General features: G+C 36.8%; 1 protein-coding gene across 1 annotated transcript in view; it reads right to left on the bottom strand.

The window, feature by feature from the left end:
- Positions 1-24,937, bottom strand: part of ATRX (ATRX chromatin remodeler) — a 291,152-nt gene that overhangs the window by 25,282 nt on the left and 240,933 nt on the right. The window contains exons 29-30 of the mRNA XM_028137791.2: positions 21,587-21,764; positions 19,911-20,105 (exon numbers count right to left, since the gene is read on the bottom strand). Coding sequence (XP_027993592.2) covers positions 19,911-20,105; positions 21,587-21,764 — 373 coding nt within the window. The remainder of the gene's footprint in view (positions 1-19,910; positions 20,106-21,586; positions 21,765-24,937) is intronic.

Below are 24,937 nucleotides of genomic sequence, written 5' to 3'. Positions count from 1 at the left end.
CTAGCCAGGCTCACCAAGAAGCAAAGAGAGAGGACCCAAATAAACAAAATCAGAAATGAAAGAGGAAAAATAACAACAGACCCCACAGAAATACAAAGGATTGTTAAAAAATACTATGATGCCCTAACCTGTTTAGCTCAGTGGATAGAGCATCAGCCTGCAGACTAAAAGGTCCCAGGTTCGATTCTGTTCAAGGGCATGTACCTTGGTTGCGGGCACATCCCCAGTAGGGGGAGTGCAGGAGGGAGCTGATTGATGTTTCTCTCTCATTGATGTGTCTAACTCTCTATCCCTCTCCTTTCCTCTCTGTAAAAAATCAATAAAATATATTTTTAAAAAAATACTATGAAGAACTCTATTCCAACAAACTGGACAACCTGGAGGAAATGCACATATTCCTAGAAAAATACAACCTTCTAAAACTCAATCAGGAAGAATCTAAACATCTCAATAGGCAATAACTATGGAAGAAATTGAAGCAGTCATCAAAAAGCATCCGGCAAACAAAAGCCCGGGGCCAGATGACTTCACAGGGGATTTTTACCAAACATTCAAAGAAGAACTAAAACCTATCCTCCTCAGATTATTCCAAAAAATTCAAGAGGAAGGAACACTTCCAAGCTCCTTCTATGAAGCCAGCATCACCCTAATACCAAAACCAGATAAAGACAACACAATGAAAGAGAATTACAGGCCAATATCCTTCATGAACATAGATACCAAAATCCTCAACAAAATTCTAGCAAATCAGATCCAACAGCACATCAGAAAGATCATACACCATGACCAAGTAGGATTTATCCCAGGGATGCAAGGATGTTACAATATCCGCAAAACAATAAACGTGATACATCACATAAACAAATTGAGAGATAAAAATCACATAGTCATATCAATTGATGCAGAAAAAGCATTTGATAAAATCCAACACCCTTTCTTGATAAAAACTCTCTGCAAAGCGGGAATAGAAGGATCATACCTCAACATAATAAAAGCCATATATGAAAAACCCACAGCCAACATCATACTCAATAGGCAAAAACTAAAGCCATTTCCCCTAGGAACAGAAACAAGACAGGGATGCCCACTCTCACTACTCCTGTTCGACATAGTAATGGAAAGTATTATCCATTGCAATTAGACAAGAAAAAGAAATAAAAGGCATCCAAATTGGAAAAGACGAAGTAAAGCTGTCCTTATTTGCAGATGACATGATATTGTACATAAAAAACACTAAAGACTCCATCAAAAATCTATTAGACTTAATAAATGAATTCGGAAAGGTAGCAGGATACAAAATTAACGCCAAGAAATCTATGGCATTTCTATACACAAATAGTGAACTTACAGAAAGAAAAACTGAAAAAGCAAGTCCATTTACAATCGCACCAAGATAATTAAGATACCTAGGAGTAAACTTAACTAAGGAGGTAAAAGACCTATACGCGGAAAACTACAGGACACTGAAAAAAGAGATAGAGGAAGACGTAAACAGATGGAAGAACATACCATGTTCATGGATAGGTAGAATCAACATTATTAAAATGTCTATACTACCCAAAGCAATCTATAAATTCAATGTACTCCCCATTAAAATACCAACAGCGTATTTCAGAGACATAGAAAAAACTCTCCAAAAATTCATCTGGAATAAAAAAAGACCCCGAATAACCACAGCAATTCTGAGAAAGAACAAAGTCGGTGGGATCTCAAAACCAGATTTCAAGCTGTATTACAAGGCCACTGTTCTCAAAACAGCCTGGTAGTGGCACAAGAACAGACATATATACCAATGGAAAAGAATAGAGAACCCAGATATCGACCCAAAACACTATACTCAATTAATATTTGACAAAGGAGGCATGAACATACAATGGAGTCAAGACAGTCTCTTCAATAAATGGTGTTGGGAAAATTGGACAGATACATGCAAAAAAATGAAACTAGATCACCAACTTACATCATACACAAAAATAAACTCAAAATGTATAAAGGACTTAAACATAAGATGGGAAACCATAAAAATAATAGAGGAATCCACAGGCAGAGAAATCTCAGATATATGCTGAAGCAATTTCTTCACCAATACCACTCCTAGAGCAATGGAAGCTAAAGAGAAAATAAACAAGTGGGATTACATCAAAATAAAATGCTTTTGCACAGCAAAAGAAACCATCAACAAAACAACAAGAAAGCCCACTGTATGGGAGAACATATTTGCAAATGTTATCACTGATAAAGGTTTAATCTCCAACATCTACAGGGAACTTATACAACTTAATAAATGGAAGATAAATGATCCAATAAAAAAATGGGCAACGGACCTAAATAGAATCTTTTCGAAAGAAGACAGAAGGAAGGCCAAGAGACATATGAAAACATGCTCAAAGTCACTAATTATCTGAGAGATGCAAATCAAAACGACAATGCGGTACCATCTCACACCTGTCAGAATGGCAACCATCAACAAATCAACAAACGACAAGTGCTGGCGAGGATGCGGAGAAAAAGGAACCCTCGTGCACTGCTGGTGGGAATGCAGACTGGTGCTGCCACTGTGGAGAACAGTATGGAGTTTCCTCAAAAAAATAAAAATGAAACTCCCATTTGACCCAGTAATCCCACTTCTAGGAAGATATTCCAAGAAACAAGAAACACAAATCAGAAAGGATATATGCACCCCTATGTTCATAGCAGCACAATTCACCATAGCTAAGATTTGTAAACAGCCTAAATGCCCATCAGCAGATGAGTGGATTAGAAAACTATGGTATATCTACACAATGGAATACTACGCTGCTATAAAAAAGGAATTCTTACCATTTGCAGCAGTATGGATGGATCTGGAGAGCATTATGTTAAGTGAAATAAGCCAGGCAATGAAAGTAAAATACCACATGATCTCACTCATTTACGGAAAATAAAGAACATGAAAACCTTATGAATAAAAAGATAGATACAGAGGCAGTAAAGCACTGAACAGACTGTCAAATTACAGCAGGAAGGCAGGGGAGTGTTAGGGAGGGGGGAAAGAGATCAACCAAAGGACTTGTGTGCTTGCATATGAGCCTAACCAGTGATCACGGATAACAGGGGGGTTGAGGACAAATATGTGATATCTTAATCAATAAAGTAATAAATAAATAAATAAATAAATAAATAAATAAATAAATAAAATGTAGTTCAGAAAAAAAAAGAACATGATAACCTTATCAATAAAAAGATAGATACAGAGGCAGTAAAACACTGAACAGACTGTCAAATTACAGCAGGAAGGCTGGGGAGTGTTAGGGAGGGGGAGAAAGAGATCAACCAAAGGACTTGTATGCATGCATATCAGCACAGCCAATGGACACAAGACACTGGGGGGGGGGGAGTGGCATGAGGGCATGTGATGGGGTGCAGGAGGCGGGGGGAAGGTCAATGGGGAAAAAAGGGAGATATATGTACTACTATATGTAATACTTTATACAATAAAAATTTAAAAAAGAGAAAAAAAAAGACTCCACCAAAAAACTACTAGAGTTAATAAAGGAATTTGGCAATGTAATAGGATATAAAATCAACATCCCAAAATTGATATTTTTATACACCAATAATGAATTTTCAAAGAAGTGTAGAGGATCTACTTAAAAGATAGTCACCAGGGTGGGGTTTTTTAAAATTTCTTCTTTGATCTCTTTGGTAACCCACTCATTGTTTAATAGTATGCTATTCAGCCTCCAAGTGTTTGAATTTTTGTGATTGTTTTTACTGTAGTTGATTTCTAATTTTATGCCATTGTGATCTGAGAAGATGTTTGATATGATTTCGATCCTCTTGAATTGGGAGAGACTTTGCCTGTGTCTCAATATGTGGTCTATCTTTGAAAATGACCAACGTGCAGTTGAGAAGAATGTATATTCTATAGTTTTGGGGTAGAATGTTCTGAAGATGTCGATTAAGTCCATCTGATCTAGTGAGTCACTTAGGATTAAAGTTTCTTTACTAATTTTTTGTCTAGAGCAGTGATGGGCAACCTTTTGAGCTTGGTGTGTCAAACTTCGCCAAAAAGCTGAGCATAACTTGGGTAGTGTGTCCCTTTGAGGAAAAAACATTATTTCGTGATAGTTATAGTTTAAATAACATAAATGTATAATTGTTATATATAATTGTGTTTAATAAACCTCAGCGGCCGCGTCATCAGAAATGGCTACGCATGTCAGTGCTGACACGCGTGTCATAGGTTTGCCATTAATGGTCTAGAGGATTTATCCAGTGATGTTAATGGGGTATTAAAGTTTCCTACTATGATTGTGTTGCTATTAATCTCTTCCCTGATATCTTCCAGAAGTTTATGTATTTGGGTGCTCTGCATTGGGCACATAAATATTTACCAGAGTTATATCCTCTTGTTTAATTGATCCCTTTAGAATTATGAAGTGGCCTTCCTTGTCTCTTGTTATGGTCTTCACTTTGAGGTCTATTTTGTCAGATATAAGTATTGCTACCCCCGCTTTTGTTTTTCATTTCCATTTGCCTGATAGACATTTTTCCATCCCTTCACTGTCAGTCTGTGTGAGTCCCTTGTTCTGAGGTGAGTCTCCTGTAGACAGCATATGTATGGGTCATGTTTCCTTATCCATTCACTCACTCAAGTTTTTTGATTGGAGCATTTAATCCATTTATGTTTAATGTTATTATTGATAGGTACTTGTTTGTAGCCATTTCTGCACTTTATGCCTGTGTTCCTTCCTCCCTTTCTATTTCTTCTTTTTACAACATTCCCTTTAGCATTTCTTGCATCGCTGGCTTGGTAGTGATAAACTCCCTTAGCATTTTTTTTATCTGAGAAGCTCCTGATTTCCCCTTCAATTTTGATTGATAGTTTTGCTGGATAAAGTATTCTTAGCTTCAGACCTTTGCTTTGCATCACTTTGTATACTTCATTCCATTCCCTTCTAGCTTGATGTGTTTCTGTTGAGAAATCATTTGATAATCTGATGGGGGATCCTTTGTAAGTAACACTCTGTCTCTCTCTTGCAGCCTTTAAGATTCTCTCTTTGTCATTAACATTTGCCATTGTAATTATGACGTGTCTTGGTCTGGGTCTTTTGGGATTGATCTTGCTTGGGACTCTCTGTACTTGTGTAACTTTTTTCTTCCCCATATCAGGGAAGTTTCCTGTCATTATTTCTTCAAATCGATTCTCTAAACCTTGCTGCTCTTCTTGTCCTTCTGGCACCCCTATTATACATATGTTACTTCGTTTTGTGTTGTCCCAAAGCTCCCTTAGGCTCTCCTCCTGCTTTTTAATTTTTTTCTCCACTTGCTGTTCAGATTGGGCTTGTTTCTCTGCCTTATCTTCTAACTCACTAATTCGGTCCTCTGCTTCTTCTAGTCTACTATTGAAACCTTCCATGACGTTTTTGATTGTAGCTATATCACTTTTGATTTATTCCTGATTTTTGCATAGGTTGTTGATTTTCTCATCCATCTGGTTTATGAAATGTACGACCATTACTCTGAATTCTTTTCCTGTCATGTTGCATGCCTCAGTTTTTTCCGGCTAATGAAAAGAAAATTGGATTCCACCGAGTCTCCTATCTACCTACTCCAGGACTTCTGTGATGATCAAATGAGATGAGGCATGGGAAAATGCTTTACAGGCATTTGGCTACAGTGTAAAGTGTTTCCACCTGGCTATAAAGCAAGTCATGTTCCTGGGCTGAAGAAACTGCAAGGAGGCTAGTTGCTAGTCACTAGGGAGAGGAAGCTGGGCATTGCTACATGATGTCATTACCTGGATGGAGGGAAGGACACTTAGTATATTAGCCTTTTATATATATAGATAATACTATAAGTCCTAGGCACAGCAATGAAACAAGAAGAAGAAATAAAAGGCATCCAAATTGGAACGGAAAAAATAAAACTGTCATTATTTGGAGATGACATGATACTATATACAGAGAATACTAAAGATTCCACCAAAAAAGCTAATAAAACTAATTAATGAATTCAGTAAAGCATTAGGATACAAAAGTAAATATCCAGAAATCAGTTGCATTTTTATAAACCAATAACAAACTATCAGAAAGGGAAACTAAGAAAACAATCCCATTTATAATTACATCAAAATATAAAATACCTAGGAATAAATTTAACCAAGGATGTTAAAAGACCCGTACTTGGAAAATTATAAGACAATGACAAAAGAAATTGAAGAAGATACAAATAAGTGGAAGCATATACTGTGTTCATGGATTGGTAGAATTATCACCATTAAAATATGCATACTACCCAAAGCAATCTATAGGTTCAATGCCACTACTATGAAGACATCAATGGCATATTTCACAGAATAAGAACAAATATTCCACAAATTTATATGGAACCACAAAAGACCCCAAATAGCCATAGCAGTCTTGAGAAAAAAGAATAAAGTTGGAGGAATCATGCTACCTGATATCAAGGCCATAGTAATCAAAACAGCATGGTAGTGGCATAGAAACAGACATAAAGATCAATGGAACAGAACAGAGAGCCCCAAAGATAAATCCTCATCTTTATAGTAAATTAATATTTGGCAAAGGAGGCAAAATCATACAATGGGATAAATATAGTCTATTCAATAAATGGCGTTGGAAAAATTGGACAAATATGTGTCCAAAAATGAATCTAGATCATCTTCTTATACCATGCACAAGAATGAACTCAAAATGGATTACAGATTCAAATGTTTAATCCATTGAAAACATAGGCAGTAAAACCTTGGACAGTTTTCATAGCAATACTTTTTCTGATATAATGCCTCAGACAAGGGAAACAAATAAAAAAATAAACAAATGGGACTATATCCAAGTAAAAAGGTTTTATACAGCAAAAGAAATCTTCAATAAAATGGAAACAAAACTCACTGAACAGGAGAACATATTTTCCAATGATACATCAAATACGGGATTAATATCAAAAATTTAGAAAGAATTTATAAAACTCAACACCAAAAACAACAATCCAATTTAAAAATTGGCAATAGACAGTTCTCCAATCCTATCTAATAAAGAGGGAATATGCTAATTGACCCTCACACCATTGCAAAGATGGCGGTGCCCACAGCCAATAAGGAGGGAATATGCTACTTGACTGTCCCGCCCTCAGAGATAACGGTGCCCATAGCCAATAAGGAGGGAATATGCTAATTGATTGCCACAACCTCAAAGATGGTGGCACCCATAGCCACAAGATGGCAGCGCCCAGTCCCCTCAGCCCCCCTGGGGCAGCAGGCACTGTAAGGCCCGGCCGCTCCGCATGCCTGCCTCTGGAGTCTCCCAGTCCCCTCAGTCCCCCAGCTGCCCAGGGCCGGCCCGAGGCGCAGGCAAGCCTCGGATGGCGGCTGCCCAGCCGCCCATGGCCTCCTGAGGCTCAGGTAACCAGGGCCGGCCAAGGCTTGCACTGCTGGCAGTGGCAGCAGCAGAGGTGTGATGGGGCATCGGCTTCCCCTGATTGCCAGGTCGCCTCCCGCCCGTGAGGGCTCCCGGACTATGAGAGGGAGCAGACCGGGCTGAGGGACCCCCCCCTCCAGTGCATGAATTTTCATGCACCGGGCCTCTAGTAGATATATGAAATGATAGTCAACATTACTAATCATCAGAGAAAAGCAAATTAAAACCATGAGATATCACTTTCAACCTGTCAGAATGACTATTATCAATAAATCAACAACAACAAAAAAAAAAACAGTGCTGGTGAGGATGTGGAAAAAAAGGAACCCTCATGCACTGTGGGTGGGAATGAAGATTGGTGTATCCACTATGGAAAACAGTATGCAGTTTCCTCCAAAAATTAAAAATGAAATTGCCTTTTGACCCAGTATTACCAATTTTGGGAATATATGCTAAAAATCCTGATACATCAATCAAAAAGAATATATACACCCCTGTGTTCATTGCAGCATTGCTTACAATAGCCAAGATCAGGAAACAGCCCAAGTGCCCATCAGTAGATGAGTGGATAAAAAGGTGTGGTACATTTACACAATGAAATATTACTCAGCTGTAAAAAAGGAAATCTTTTTACAACAGCATGGGTGAACCTGGAGAGCTTTATGCTACATGAAAATAGACAGTCAGACAAAAGACAAGTACCATAAGATTTCACTCATATGTGGACTTTAATGAACAAAATAAACTAACAAACAAAATCGAAAGAGACTCATAGATAGAGAACAGACTGACAGCTCAGAGGGGATGGAGGTTGCAGAGCTGGGTGAAAAAGTTGAAGGGATTAAGCGAAAAAAAACAAATTAAAAAAAAAAAAACCAACAGAAAAACAAATAACTCATGGACACAGATAACACTATGGTGATTACCAGAGGGAAAGGGGGTGGTGAGAGGTATAAAAGGGTATAGGGGGATATATGGTGATGGAAGAACATTTGACTTGGTGTGGTGAACACACAATATACAGATGATGTATTATAGAATTGTATATCTGAAACCTATATAATTAACCAATACATTCATTTAAAAAGTAAAAAAAGAGATATTTCCTGAAGTCTACCCCAAATCCTCCCTAATGAAAATCTGCATTCCACCCCCAACTCTGCCAAGTAGGAGGTCTCTTATATGTTGGATGTTTCCATTTTCAGTGATCTGTAGAAGTTTGCCAGGGTTAGGGAGTCTGATATTTTGGGGTACCACTGGCACCATGGTCTAGTCCAGTGATGGCGAACCTATGGCACACGTGTCAGCACTGACACACGTAGCCATTTCTGATGACACGCGGCCGCTAAGGCGGCCGCATGCCGAGGATGAAACATTTGCTGCTCCTGAGGATGAAACATTTGCGAAATAATGTTTTTTCCTCAAAGTGACACACTACCCGAGTTATGCTCAGTTTTTTGGCGAAGTTTGACACACCAAGCTCAAAAGGTTGCCCATCACTGGTCTAGTCATATATTGTCAACAAATATTGGTCAACAACTATTTCCCTAAAATATTTGTTGAATTTGGCTCCTTAAGTTTTTCTTTGTGTTATAAGGTGATACAATCAAATAAGATACAGAGCAGCACTTTAATTTTCATTTTATTTTTTAGAGAAAGGGAGGGAGGTAGGGAGGTAGGGAGGGAGGGAGGAGGAGGAAGGAGGGAGGAAGGGAGGGAGGGAAACATTGATTTGATGTTCCTTTTACTTATGCATTCATTGGTTGATTCTTGTATGTGCACTGACCCAGGAGCATACCTGTAATCTTAGAGTAAGGACCACACTCTAATCAACTGAGCTATGTGGCCAGGGCTGGAGCAGCACTTTAATAAAATTATGGTTAGTCCATTAACAAGTCTTTATTTTGCAGTTTGTGGAGGGACATTAGAAGCACCCCTTCATTTAAAAAAATTACTACAGAGGTATCAACTGGCTATAAGGTAGACAATTCTTCTAAAATCATATTATTATTTAATGGAAAAATCCTTGAATATCAGAAAGGGCAAAGTTTCATAAACAAATGTATAGTGACATCATTTGAAGTGATTATCAATATATGTTATTTGAACATTATATTCCTTCTTGATTATAATTTATTTCTAGAGGATTTCAAGCTTCAAGCACCTGTCTCTTATGCAACCTAGCTGAAATTACTGCCTCTGGTCAGCCCCTAAATGACTTTTAATCTTCTACTAATATGTGAAGCTAAGCTTAATCTTCTCCTAAGGATTAGGACCTCATATGACTCCTGTGACATTTAAGTCTATACTGATTTCAGGGACATGAACTGAGTAGAAGAGCAATCTATAATAATAAAAGCATAATATGCAAATCGCCCGAACAGCCAAACAGTGGAACGACTGTACAAACGACCTTCTGGATGACCTTCCAGATAAAGCCAGGACTGCAAGGGCCGAGGCAGCTGGGGCTGCGAAGGCCTACTCTTGCACAAATTTCATGCATTGGGCCTCTAGTATTAATAATAATTATGGAAACAAAATAGCATGTGCTAGGCAGTGTACTTTACATGGATTATCTCCTTTGTGAGGTAGGTCCTACTATCTTCTTATCTTATTGAGGGAAATGAAGCTTGGAAAGCTTATGTGTCTTGCTAAAATTACACCCTAAAGATGGTTGTTGGTAGGTTACTTGGGAAAGGGACAGGACTTAAACCATTTGCTCTTTTTACTTGGCATCAACCACCCCAGCAAACACTGAATAGGAAATATTTTATAACTTATAAATAAATGGTAGAATAAAAAATTTCTCTAGAGTTTATTATGATTTCTGGTGATCTGTTCTTATTCAGATGATTATTTTTATGTCAGGGAATACAAATATATAAACTTGTTTTAAGATGCAGAGAAGTAGGAGGCAATGACATTAAACCTCATATATACTTGCATGGCTCCTTAGAGGTACATTTCAACAAAAATTGGGGTCATATGCCACCGTGTGGTTAATATGCTATAGGTTACTTGTCCTACAATTAAATGGGTCCTTTTGAACCTTTATTGTCAAAAGTAAATGTATGCAAATTCCTGAAATAGGTTGATTAGCTATTTTACACTTCACATCAAATTATTTTAATGAAGTAAATTTCTCTGTTAAGTTTGAATAAGGTAAAGCTTTATATTACCATCTGCTGGCTTACAAAACTGTACAATAATATCTCTGTTCACTAAACTATGCTTTGAGGTTTTAAAATTGAATAAAGGACTAAAGACAAAGGGAGAAAATTGTACACAACATCAGGGTGGAGGAAGAAAAACCTAAAACTTCACTTTGGGTACTTTAAATCTTCATTTGTTCTCCCTGTAATTACCAATACACAGCCCACATTTAAAAAGACACACGTAGTATAGTGCCAGAAAAAGGAAGAGCAAAAAAATTTCTATGCCAGTTTTACTGACTTTCATTTTCTTAATAAAGGGTACAGAGCTTAGGCTATATTCCCACTTAAGCATATTGTGAAACATGACCTTGACCAAAATGTTCTTCTCTGACATCTGTCTAATTCCTAAGTTTATTAACAGAAAAGGTACCTGCCCTAACATAATTTATGTAAACATTACCAGATGTTAGATATTATCTTGATATTTTAATAACAGTTAAGAATTACTCAACAAATCTATATCACTAGAAATTTGTGTTAAAACTATTCATAAGTTTACTAGTAAATCATGGTGTCGTTTCAAAAACAGCAGAGGAATATTATTACCCTGAACAACTAAAGATGTGCACAGACTATTGATAGACATGATTTGGTAGATCCTAAAATCAGTATATTAAAAAATAGGGTCACAAAAGCAGCAGTACCAACAATAGCAAAAAAAACAATGCGAGGATTTAACAAAATATAATTCATGGGATGGAATGGTGAATAGAGCTAACATAGCTGATTCAGTATATACAACTGAGGACCCAAATTAAAGCTCTAGTTCCCTACCTTTCACACACCTGCTGTGACAGACAAATCACTTCATTTCAATTTTATTGCTTGCAAAAGTAAGTCTAATTCTAACACCACTTTCAATGATTATTAAGAAACAATAAAAAGTCATTAAATATCACTGTAAAGGTGACTAGAATTTTGAAACAGGCCATTTAAAAGTGCTAACATTGTATAATTCACTATGGATGAAAGAAAAGGAGCAAAGAATAGCATTCTTGCCTTTAAATAGCTGCAAAAGTAAAAGACAAGTTAATAAAGTGAGCCTGAGATATTAAATATAACTGAAAAGTGGAGAAGTAGAAGAAAGTAAACAAGAACAGAAATACAGGAAGAGGAGTTATATAATAATGACTTAAAGAGGAAGTGATAAGGCAGAAAGATATAACTGCATATCAAGTAAGTTGAAAATAAACACCTTTAGAACTATCATAGGAAAACGGGGGAAAAACTCAAAAAGGCATGCAATTTAATCATTTTTTTTTAGATAAATAGCAATTTGAGGGGGAAATGAAAATGTATCATTTTTAGCAGTCTTTCATCTTAAAAATTATATATGAAAAGGTGTTTGCAATTGTACCATAATAATAGGACCCAACTTTGAAATGTCTTTAAGAGCAGGCTGAAATGCCAAGAAATTCCTCACTAAGAACATCAAAAACACCTATTTGTACCCATTTTCAGAGAGGACCAATTTTCAAATTCTTGTTAAAGGAAATACAAATCAAATAGTAGTGGACACAGTTATATAATATTCTAATATAAACCTAGGAAACAAAGTCAATATTTTTTATTTAAAATAATTTTAATGTTGACATTATTGCAGGAGTCCTCCCTACCTCCCCCCTTTTAGAGTACCTACATTGGGCCTGGTATTTCTCTTATCCCACTGCTACCACCTTACTTCAACACTGCATTACCCCTCTCCTCTGGATAATTTTAATAGCATACAAACAAGTATCTTAACATCCATTTTATTTACTCCAATCTATTCTGCACACTAACACGGAAAGTGACTTTTCTAAAATGAAAATTTGATGTTGGTCCTGTGCTTAAAAATCATTAAATAGATCCCAAACATATAACACAATGTACAAACTCTTTAACTTCTATGGTCAGTCTTTGTTCTCCTCTCTTCTCACACCCACCATTACTCTACCGCTACTTCTTTACACTCCATTATTTATATTTAACTACTTGAGACTCCTAAAATTCACCATGCTATTTTATGCATTTTTTTTTCTTTGCTTCTGTTCTTGAAGAAACTTCACCTTTTACCCTCATAGCAATGCAAACAGCTACCCACTTCTATTTTCAACATCAGTCAGTTCTCTATCCCAAACTTTTCCAAGAAAGAACCAAATATTCCTTCCTTGGTGCCTGTACTGATATCTATTATAGAAACCATAATTTTTATTTTTATATTTATTTGCTTAGAGTACACTCATTAGACTACCAGGAACATAGTCTTAATTATCAATGTATACTTATAATATTGGCACATCACAGATACCTGAAAAGTTTTTAATCAATGAATGAAAAACTAAGTTTCATTAATTAAATTATTTACTGCCTACAGATTAAAAGCTAAAACCTATTATCAGTTATTGAGTTATATCAATTATTTTCTTGAAATTTGATTTACTCCATAATCATTACCCTATCATATGTCCTCATCTTTCATTTTACTGCCCAGCTAATTTTTCAAAAGCCTACATTCACATACAACAGCACCATTCATAAACTTATAATGAATACTATATTAAATTCAAATGCCTTCATTTACTTTCCATGGCTCTCCATAAGCTGGCCCCACCTTACCCATCCAATTTCAACTCTTCATCTGGCCAATTTATTCATCATACCTTGTTTCTGGTATATAAATAACTTACCTTTCCTTTTGCCCAAGCTGTTTTACACCTCATTCTTTCCTAATATAATTATATACTAACCATCATTTTATAGGCCAATAGTCTGATTTTTTCCATTAAAACTGTACCCGAATGCTCCATCCTCTGTTTTTTAACCATATATAGTAGTCCACCCTTATCCACTGGAGAAATGTTTCAAGACTCCCAGTGGATAGTACCAAATCCAATATATACTATGTTTTTCCTATACATGCATGCCTTTGATAAAGTTTAATTTATAACCTAAGCATAGTAAGAGAGTAACAATGATAACTAATAATAAAATAGAACAATTACAAGTATGTGAATGTGGTTGGTCTCTCAAAATATTGTATTGTACTTACCCTTCTTCTTGTAATAATGTGAGAGGATATAGTGCCTACCTGATGAAATAAAATGAGGTGAATGACTTAGGCATTGTGATGTAGTGTTAGGCTACTAATGACCTTCTGGCATTATATCAGAAGGAGAATCATCTGCTTTGGGTTATCCTGGATCATCAGCCTTGATAAAATGTTGATGTTTGGGGGAAATTTAATATTTTCAGACCATGGTTGACCGCGGGTAACTGAAATTGCGGAAAGCAAAACCATGAATAAGGGGAGGAGTGGGGGGTACTATACTAGGACAAAAACATTCAGTACCTTAATTCTTTTATTTTTGTTGTTAATCCTTACTCAAGGATATTTTTTCCATTGATTTTTAGAGAGAATGGAAGGGAAGGAGGGGGGGGGAGAGACAGACAGGGGGAGAGACAGACAGACAGACAGACATTGATGTGAAAGAGACACATTGGTTGCCTCCTGCACAGGCCCCAACCAGGCCAGGGATCAAACTTCGAACCAATCAATGATTCTCTCTCATTATTGATGTTTCTATCTCCCTCTCCTTTCCTCTCTAAAATCAATAAAAACACATTTTTTTAAAAAGCAGTAACAGCCTCTCTTTAAGTTAAATCTTACCTTGCAACCCAATATATAAAAGAGATAAAAGGAGCGAATAAAACTGATTGAAAGTGCTACCTATCTGGTCTTTCCGTACTCACTGAGCCATATGGTAGCTCCAGACCACCTCTGCAGATCTCCTGGAGGCACCTTGGAATACAATTTGAAAACTACTGGGTTAAATTCTAGCTCTAACATGTATTGGCCATATACCCTTGGGTAATCACAAACTATCTAACTTTCAGTTTCTTCAGATACTAAATATGTATAAGAAAGACCTTTGTAAACTTTATAGCTTTCTGTAAGTTTGAGGAATTTACAAGCCATGAGCTAAACTGGTTATATTATACAGTCTTAACAGTTATATCACACAATGGTATTTTCTGTGAAATTATTCTATATTTTAAAATCCAGCTTTATTTAAAACAAAATGCATTCTACATGCCACTCAATTCTAGGAATCCCAGGTCCTCTGCCTTATTTCTTGTACTTGGAATTAACTTTCTAATCTCCATTTAGGGGTAATAAAATATGATAAAGAGTGCATGCTTTCAAGTTAGGCAGATTTGGTTTGAAGGCCAGCTTCACCACTAATTAAGTTTATAAACTTAGTTAAGTTACATAACCTCTCCAAGCCTTAATTTCCTCACCTTAAAAATGAAAATAGCACTATCAGTTTTGCAGTTGCTATTGGATTAAGGAAGGTAATTTGGACAAAAGAGTAAGAAACCCAGTAAGAAATCCATAAGTTAACTATTATTTTCCTTTTGGAAAAACCTTTGGGAGAGTTGAAACACTTTGTGCTAATGTAGCATTTAATAATCCTTTTCCTTTTTATTCTTGAGCAAAGGTAACAGCACCAAAATCAAAATACAGTAAAGTCTATAAATGAAAAAGCATGACATATTTTATGACTCAGAATGCCAAGTTATAACACTGACAGTTTATTTCCAGACATCCTATAATGATTAAATAGCATTTCTTTCCCTGCTGATTTTTAAAATCTTCTTTAAAACATAGACAACATATCACTTCTCAGCCTTTTGGCTAAAATCAAGTGTAAAGCATACACAATTTCTTGTTCTTATTAGTATACCCTCACAGTACACCTCTAAAGTCAGCAAATAATCAATAAATGTTTATCGAATTAAACAGATTTCATACAATCAGAAATTTACCATTTAACAAATAAGTTCAAGTCAATCACGTCTTTTCAAATTGGAATGTTTTCTTCCTATCAGAAATATTATTGACTACAGGCTATTTTTCATAAAAGTTGAAGTTTAAAGTTAAATAAAACTTTAGGAGATATGCTAGTTCAGTGGTCAGCAAACTCATTAGTCAACAGAGCCAAATATCAACAGTACAACGATTGAAATTTCTTTTGAGAGCCAAATTTTTTAAACTTAAACTTCTAACGCCACTTCTTCAAAATAGACTCGCCCAGGCTGTGGTATTTTGTGGAAGAGCCACATTCAAGGGGCCAAAGAGCCGCATGTGGCTCGCGAGCCGCAGTTTGCCGACCACGGTGCTAGTTGAATATATGATCTTTCTCAAATTGAAAACAGATTTCACTATCCTTGAAATTATAAACATAAACATATGTGCAATTAAGTAATTGATAGGAAAGGTGTTAGAGATACAAGAGTTAAACAAAACAAGGCAAATAAACACTATGCAGTTGTTTTTAAAAGGTAGAGGTAGCCCTAACCAGTTTGGCTCAGTGGATAGAGCATCAGTCTGCAGACTGAAGGGCCCCAGGTTTGATTCCAATCAAGGGCATGTATCTTGGTTGCAGGCTGGGTCCCCAGCCCTGGTTGAGGCATGTGCAGGAGGCTTTTAAACCAATGTGCTTTTAAACCAATTGATGTGTCTCTCAGACTGAAGTTTCTCTCTCTCTTTCTCTCCCCCTCCCTTCCACTCTCCCTAATCAATGGAAAAATAACCTCAGGTGAGGATTAACAACAACAAAAGGTACAGGTATAAGTATTAACTAGAGGCCCAGTGCACGAAATTCGTACACTGGTAGGGTCCCTAGTGGCTGCCAGCTGCTGGCTGGGGCCTCCTTACCTTCTCCCAGCCACCTGCCGCCGCCACCACCAGCCGGGGCCTCCCTCCCTTCCCCCGCTGGCCCCGATCCCTGGCTGAATTCCCAGACGAACTCCCGGTCGAGGGGACAATTTGCACACTACGCTTTTATTATATAGAATATGGAAAGTTGTTCAAGAAACATCTGGGTGAAAAGAACAAGTTGCATAAGAGTATTATGGTATGGTTCCATTTGTGCTTGTGTGCTTTTAAAGTTATGAACAAAATTATTTGCCTACAGAAAAATTTCTAAAGACTATTGAAGAATCCTACTCACATTCTATAATAATACTAGAGACCCGGTGCACGGGTGGGGTCCCTTGGCCTGGCCTGCGGGGATCAGCCGAAACCAGCAGTCCTATATCCCCCAAGGGATGTAGTAGTGCACAAAGTGGTAGGCAGCCAGGGAGGAGCCCAAGCCCGGGCCGGGTGCTGTGCCACTCCCGCTCATCCCAGCCCCACTGCATCTGCCGCCGCCATCACTCAATAGGCTCGCTGCCACTCCACTGCGGTCACCGTGCGCCTGTCCTAGGTTGATACTGGTGCGCCCATGACTGAGAAGTGGCCACAGGCTCACGCTCAGTCAGTCCCAATGCCTATCCCAATCCTAATCCAGTCCCAGTCCGGATGGGGGAGGGGCGTGCAGGGAGGTGGGGAAGGGGGAAGGAATGTCCGCGGGAGAGGCAGCTGCGCTTGCCAGCCATGAGCCTGGCATCTGGCGCCCATTGGTCAGCTGAGCAGCACTCTCACTGTGGGAGCACACTGACCACCAGGGGGCAGCTCCTACGTTGAGTGTCTGCCTCCTGGTGGTCAGTGCATGTCATAGCTACTGATCGAATAGTCACTTAGGCTTTTATATCCTATATAACAAAGAGCTAATATGCTAATTAGACCAGATGGCAGAATGACCTTCTGGAACGACCATGGGTGAGGCCACGGAGCTGTGAGGGCTGGAGCAACTGGGGGGTGGGGGGGCTGCGAGGGCCGAGGCAGCTGGGGACAGGCTGCGAGGGCCGAGCCCCTTGCACGAATTCCATGCATCGGTCCTCTTAATTAAGAAAGAAAGCCAAGCCCTAGCTGGTTTGGCTCAGTGAATAATGCGTCGGTCGGCCTGTGGACTGAAGGGTCCTGGGTTCAATTCCAGTCAAAGGCACATGCCCAGGGTGTGGGCTCGATCCCCAGTAGGGGGCATACAGTAGGTAGCTGACCCATGATTCTCTCTCATCATGGATGTTTCTCTCTCTCTCTCTCTCTCTCACTCTCTCTCTTCCCCTCTCCCTTCCTCTCTAAAATCAATAAAAATATTAAAAAAAGAAAGAAAGCCAAATCATTATCAATATTTCATGGTATGAAAACTGAAATGGTTCTTTTTTTAAAAGTATTTTAAATGTAATATAAAAATTTGTAGATTAAAATCCTCATGTGAATTTGATAGATGCTGTAACAAAAACTCTTTCCTAAATGCTCTAACAGTGAACTTTAAATGAAAAAAAAGTTCAATGATTAGAAAAACAAAAATATTTGCTTACATAGACAAAGGATTTTTAAAATTTCTAAACACTTAATGTTCATGTTACTTTAATTGACATATACATTAACAATTAATTGGAGAGCCCAGGCCAGCGTTGCTCAATGGTTACAATACCAGCCTGCACACCCAAGGTTCACAGGTTCAATTCCAGGACAAGGGCATATACCTGGGCTACAGGTTAAATCCCCAGCATGGGGTGCATGCGGGAGGCAACCAATGGCTGTGTCTCTCCCACATCGATGTGTTGTTGTTGTTTTTTTCTCTCTCTCTCTCTCTCTCTTCCCTTCTCCCCTCCCTTCCACTCTCTGAAAATCAATGGAAAAAATATTCTTGGGTGAGGATTTTAAAAAAATAATTGGAGAAAATACAATATACAGATGAAGAATTGTATACATGAAACCTGTATAATTTTATTAACCTATATATTCAATTAAAATATATTTTTTAAAAATTGCCCAGCTGGTGTGGTTCATTGGTTGAGCATCAACCTATGAACCAGGTAGTTGTGGTTCCATTACCGGTTGCCAGCTCAACCCCCAGTAGGGGGCCGAGCAGGAGGCAGCTGATCAATGATTCTGTCTCATCGTTGATGTTTCTATCTCTCTTTCCTTCTCCCTTCCTCTCTGAAATCAATAAAAAATATATATTTTTAAAAGTAACAGCAGTTACTTAAAAAATTAATTGGAAAAATAAATTATTCATATTAGCATTAGTAATTATTCCTATTAACTTTTTCTTTCATTAAATGTGTCCAACCATATGAGTAACTAAAATACTTTTGAATTTTTTCACAAATGACTAAAGTGACTTTGGTAGAGTGTCACCGTAACATGGTAGCTGCTTTCCCAATTCTCTTAACAGGCATATGGAACCTTAGGTGCTTGAACTTGAAACCAAAACAACAGGAATAGCATCCCCCAACAATTATGCCCACAATGGCTTTTTAGATAACTAGAATAGGTTTAAATATATAAACTCCATATTTAGATCAGAGAACATATGGTTTTCTCTTATGTTCAAAGGGTCAAAATGTTATCTACTGTCATATTACATTTCTATGTTAATATTAAAAAATGTTTTCTTATCTAAGGACAATGGACCAAATGACATGTAGATACTAGTCCTGGCTCAGCCCCTTATTAGCTGAAAACTATTGACAAATCACTGAATGTCTCTGACCCTAAGTTTCCCTACTTATAAAATGAGAGGGCTTGACTAGATTACATTTAAGGTCCTTTTCCAAGTCTTACTTACTTTATGACAATGAAAACTATCAAGTAAGAGACACTTTTATTTGCTGATTCTTAATTGCTATACGACAGCAAAGAATGTTAAGGATGAGATAGTTAATTTTCTTATACATTTTAAAATTATGTACGCCCTCTACTGGAGATTATTAAAAGAGAACCATACTACAAGGAGTGGGCAAAAGTAGGTTTACAGTTGTGAGTACACAAAGCACAGTTTATTCTTATATTATTATTTATTTATTTGTATTTTTCCATACGAACAACTATAAACCTTCTTTGCCCACTCCTGAATTTCTTTTAAGGTTTCTACCCAGAAACCTTTTCCTGCAGGGCTGAACTTTTTATTTGGCATAAAATATATATTTCAGATTACACTATCTTTTTGTACTGTCATGTGGAGAACTAGCCACACACCCTTTCATTTAAACACAATTTTATGGCCCAACCAGCATGGCTCAGTGGTTGGGTGTCAACTTATAACCCAGGAGGTCATGGTTTGATTCCCATTCAAGGCACATGCCCAGGTTATGGGCTCGATCCCCAGTGTGGGGCGTGTAGGAGGCAGACAATTGATTCTTTCTCATCATTGATGTTTCTATCTCTCTCTCCCTCTCCCTTCCTCTATGAAGTCAATAAAAATATATATTTGAAAAATAAACACAATATTATGCTCTTTGAAAAATTCTGAAATATAGCCGTAGTCAAATTTATAGTAGTAAAATTTCCTTAGTCCATGTTGGAATTTTTTTGAGCTACTAATTTAAAGATGCTTACCTTTGGCAGCATGGGAGTATCCCTTTTCTTCTTTTTTTCTGAATTAGGGTCATCTAGTAAGTCTGGCTCAAAGGTATAAAGTTCAGTAAGCTCATTCATGGTAAAATGACGTTCAACCTGCTGCTGATCAACAACTCTAAAGGACAATGACTGCTTAGTTACTTGCCGATCATAAATCTTATCTTCCATGGTTCCCTTTGTAAAAAGAAGGAACATTATATAAATAAGTAAACTATGTAAACACAAAACTTAATCAAGTGGAAATATAGTTATTGGTTAATATGAAATGGCAAAACGTCATAGCAATATCTGCCATAAAGCAAATTTTATTAGCAGTGCTACTTAATTCATGAGAGATTTCATTTGTTCAATATAGTTTACCTTGACAAAAATCATTCTCTATTATCTTATTAATATGATTCATATGTTGCTTTATATATTTCTGAAGTTGGCAGAAGTAGGAGAGCAGTCAGATACCAAGGTAAACAGAAATAAATGAGTACATAAAATAAGAATTTGGGGGGTATTGAAGATTGCAAGAGGGCAGCTTAATAACTTTTCAATGGACTATATTAAGCTCTCAGTAATCACTATAAAATGACTTTATATCAAGTCTTACTTTCTATAATTTCAGGACAGAAAATTAATGTAGCTAAAATGTCATATCTATTACATATTTAGCATTCTAAACTAGAACAAAAAGGAGTTCTTAATTTAAATAATAGGAAGGAGTTTACAATGTAATTTACCAATTATACCATGTACTAAAGAAGATCATCAAATGAGCAAGGACCTACCAATAAAAACCAGTCTCAGGTTGAGAAACCCAGATTTTTAGGAAGGTAGAAAGGGTAGCATCTGCTTCCAAAGCAGATGCACCAGTTAAAAGAGCAACTTGATTCTATAAACCTGTATTACTCTGAACTGCATCCACCTCTTTGATTTTACTATTTTTCTTCAAATTCAGTATCTTTTAATACCTTAGTTTTTATTTAAAGGTAATTACTTTACTATTATATGTTCCTTGCTATTATCATAAGTTAACTTTGTCTTCTTATCCACATTCCTCAAAATAAGAGACTCTGGTGGCCACTAAAAACAATGATCATTTGACCTTTGTTTCTTTAAGCAATTTAGATTTAGTTATTGGGTTTTCTATGTATGCTAAGTAAAAGAACTATAAATGTTTAACTTTCCTGAACTAGCCAGAAAATGCTATGGGGAGAGAGGTGGGGAGCGACTGGATGAAAGAAGGTGAAGGGATTAGCCAAAGAACATATATGCATAGCCCAAGAACACAACAGTGTGGTGAAGCGCCCCCCCTCCCCAGGGGCTGGGGGAGTAAAGCCCGGGAGGTGGGTAAAGGGGGAAAAAAGGGGGGGGGGAGACAGGGGATATCTGTAATTATGTTAAAATTTTTTATAAGCTAAATATGTTTACCCATGCAAATCCATCTCAGTCTGAGAAAGTTGACATTATAGATGTCAAGATATGGAAGAACAACAAAACAGAAAATCATGATATGCCAAAACTGACTGCTGCTGCTTTATGTATAGGAATTAAGTTTTCAACTTTGTTTGCCTCTCTAATACATATATGTTCTGCATTCCAAAAATATTGTTTCCCCCAACAATACAATAAGAAAAAAAGAATAAGAATATAAATTATAAACTTACCTGAGCTAAGAACCTATATACATATACAGGTTTAGTTTGTCCAAAGCGATAAACTCTGAATATACTCTGGATATCATATGATGGATTCCAAGAAGCATCAAATATAATCACTCGATTAGCAGCTACCAGATTAATGCCAAGAGATCCTGCTTTGGTGGAAATAATAAATAATCGTCCTCTGAAAATGAAAATACAGAATGAATTCTTTAGTAATGCGTGTTTCACAGATATTTTAATTACACTATGACTTTTTAATCCTAAGGCAGTTTTCTGAACAATCAAGAGTTCAGAGAATTCATTTCTCACTTACTGAATAAAACAAGACATGTCTAAAGAATCAGATTGAAGCTTTATATGCCCAGGAAGAATCTTAATGCTGGAAAATGAAATAGTCTGAATTAGGAATAAATGTAAATATGGAAATCACATATTAATAATGTATTCAAGGTATTTACAGATTTCTGAGTAAATGTAGAAAATTTAAGTATAACTCAACAGTCCATATTATGTTCAGTACTCTTATTAGCATTAAGTACATCTAAATGAAGTAAAGTGCCCCATGAACTGTGTGTAGTAGGGGTACCTGATATGCAATTACAATACAGCATAATGAAGGTATGGAGAGAAATTAGATAGATGCAAGATACTGAGGAAGCTAAAATAGGACCAAGAAGACAGAGAACTTCAAGAAGAATGGGTTCAAGGAAAAAAAATAAACTGATAGATAACCTGCTGTGTCAGAACACAAGAATTTATATTTCTGTAGAGAGAATTTGGGAATGAGTGATAGGTTCATAGAAACTGAGGAAGTAGATAAAATAAAAAAAAGAAACTGAGGAAGTGGTAAAAATAAACTATTCAACAAAACAGGTATACAAAAAAGGCAAAGTAATCACAATATTTCAAATAGCTTCAGTGTGAACATTTACATACTCACTATAAAGGAAACACTCCAAATTAATTAAGGTAAATACTATGAAAAATATATACTAAGAAAATAAATGAGGATAAATGTGTGTGTGCGTGTGGGTAAATTCCTACATGAGATTGTAGAAAGGACATATGTAAGTAAATACCAGAAGAATTGCCAAAAGTTGATATTGGTTACCTGCAAGAAATAGAAATCATGGATAGAAAGGGGTTGCTTAAGAAACTATGAGCATTCCTTCAAATTTTTTGGTAAACATCATGCTTGGTAGCTGCATAATATTCTATTGAATGACTATATAATTTGTTTACTGTTGGCACTTTAGAGTGAGAAAACCCCTGGAATATAATAAACGTTCAACCATCTCCATAAAATGCCTTTATACACCAAGTCTTATAAGACCATAAGGTCGAAAACAAAAAATATCTATAATACAGAGGACTAAATTATATTCTGGCTCTTCAATGGTTTAAATTTCCATTAAAAATCTGCGACATTATAGTATGTGATAAAAACAGGATATAGAACCTTACGTATAACAGGAACTCCATTAAAAACAAAACATACAGCCTGACCAGCATGGCTCAGCGGTTGAGCATCGACCTATAAACCAGGCGGTCATGGTTCAATTCCCGGTCAGGACACATGCCCAGGTATCGGCTCAATCTCCAGTAGGGGGCATGTAGGAGGCATCCAATCAATGATTCTCTCTCATCATTGATGTTTCTATCTCTCTCTCCCTCTCTGTTCCTCTCTAAAACCAATAAAAATATATTAAAAGATAAAACATACATACAATATTAACAGTGGTTATCCCTGGTCACTAGAATTACAATAATTATTTTCTTTATACTTCTGTAATAATACATAATCATTACAGAAAACAAACTGTGTTTTCTTTAATTAATGGACATATGTAAGGTTTAAGGGCAAATGCTGCCCCCAAATTACTCCACTTATTTACATCTATTCCACACCAGCAAAAGGATCAAGCATATAGAAAAGTATAAACTATGTAGGTTAAACACACACACACACACACACACACACACACACACACACACACCACAAGAAACTTTGTAGAAAACTTCAAAGCTCTTTGGTAGGAGGAATCCACTAATGAAGAGTTGCATGGGTTTAAAAAGCATGCTTATCACACCATTATGCAACCCAAATACTAAACTAGACTGGGAATGCAATAGATGAAAAAATATCTGGTCAGTGCACTATAGAAGACCACCAACTACAAGACACCAGACATATAAACAATTGTAATGTAGTCTAATTTACATCAATAGATGTATTTATTTATAAGGTATACATGTGATCAATAACATATTTTATTTTAAAAGCATACAAGTGGGATTACAGTTTATCCCCATTTACAAAAATTAATTCAAAATAGATCAAAGACCTAAATATAAGACCTGAAACAGTAAGTTACATAGAAGAAAGCATAATTACCAAACTTATGGACCTTGGTAATACAGAACATTTTATGAACTTGACCCCAAAGGCAAGGGAAGTAAAGGCAAAAATAAATGAATGGGGCAATATCAAACAAAAAGGCTTCTGCACAGCAACAGAAACGGACAACAGAACAAGGAGGCAGCCAACCAGATGGGAGATGATATTTACAAACAGTAGCTCTGGTAAAAGTTTAATTTCCAAAATACATAAAGAACTCATAAAACTCAATACCAAACAAACAACCCAATCAAAAAGTGGGCAGAGGACCTGAAAATACACCTCTCCCAAGAAGACATACGAACAGCCAACAATATATGAGATGTTCAACCTCAGTGGCAATTAGGAAATTGCAAATCAAAACTACAATGAGATACCACCTCACATCTGCTAGAGTGGCCATTATCAACAAGATAAGCAATAACAAGTGTTAGAGATGTTGTAGAAAAAAGGAAACCCTCATTCACTGCCGGTGGGAATACAGACTGGTGTAACGACTATGGAAAGCAGTCTGGTGATTCCTAAAAAAATTGAGAATAGAGCTACCATATGACTCAACAATTCCTCTCCTGGGTATATACCCAAAAACCTCATGTATTCACAAAGATATATGCACCCCTATGTTCACTGCAGCATTATTCATGGTGGCCAAGACATAGAAATAACCAGTGTCCTGTGACAGAGGACTGGAAAAAGAAGATGTAGTACATATACACAATGGAATACTATTCAGCCACAAGACAGAAATAGCGCCATGTGCAACAACATGGATGGACCTTGAGAACATTTTGCTAAGTGAAATAAGTCAGTCAGAATAAGAACCATATGATTTCACTCATATGTGGGATTAAAACTGAAACTCGTGAACACAAACAGCAGTGTGGTGGTTGCCAGAGGGAAAGAGGTGGGGGAAGAGGAGGTCCTAATATATGGAGAAGATTTGACTTTGGGTGGTG

Source organism: Eptesicus fuscus, chromosome 1, assembly GCF_027574615.1.
Source record: "Eptesicus fuscus isolate TK198812 chromosome 1, DD_ASM_mEF_20220401, whole genome shotgun sequence".
NCBI classification, from domain to species: Eukaryota; Metazoa; Chordata; class Mammalia; order Chiroptera; family Vespertilionidae; genus Eptesicus; species Eptesicus fuscus.
The sequence above is the reverse complement of the archived record's forward strand: the minus strand, read 5'-3'. Positions and strand labels throughout refer to the sequence as shown.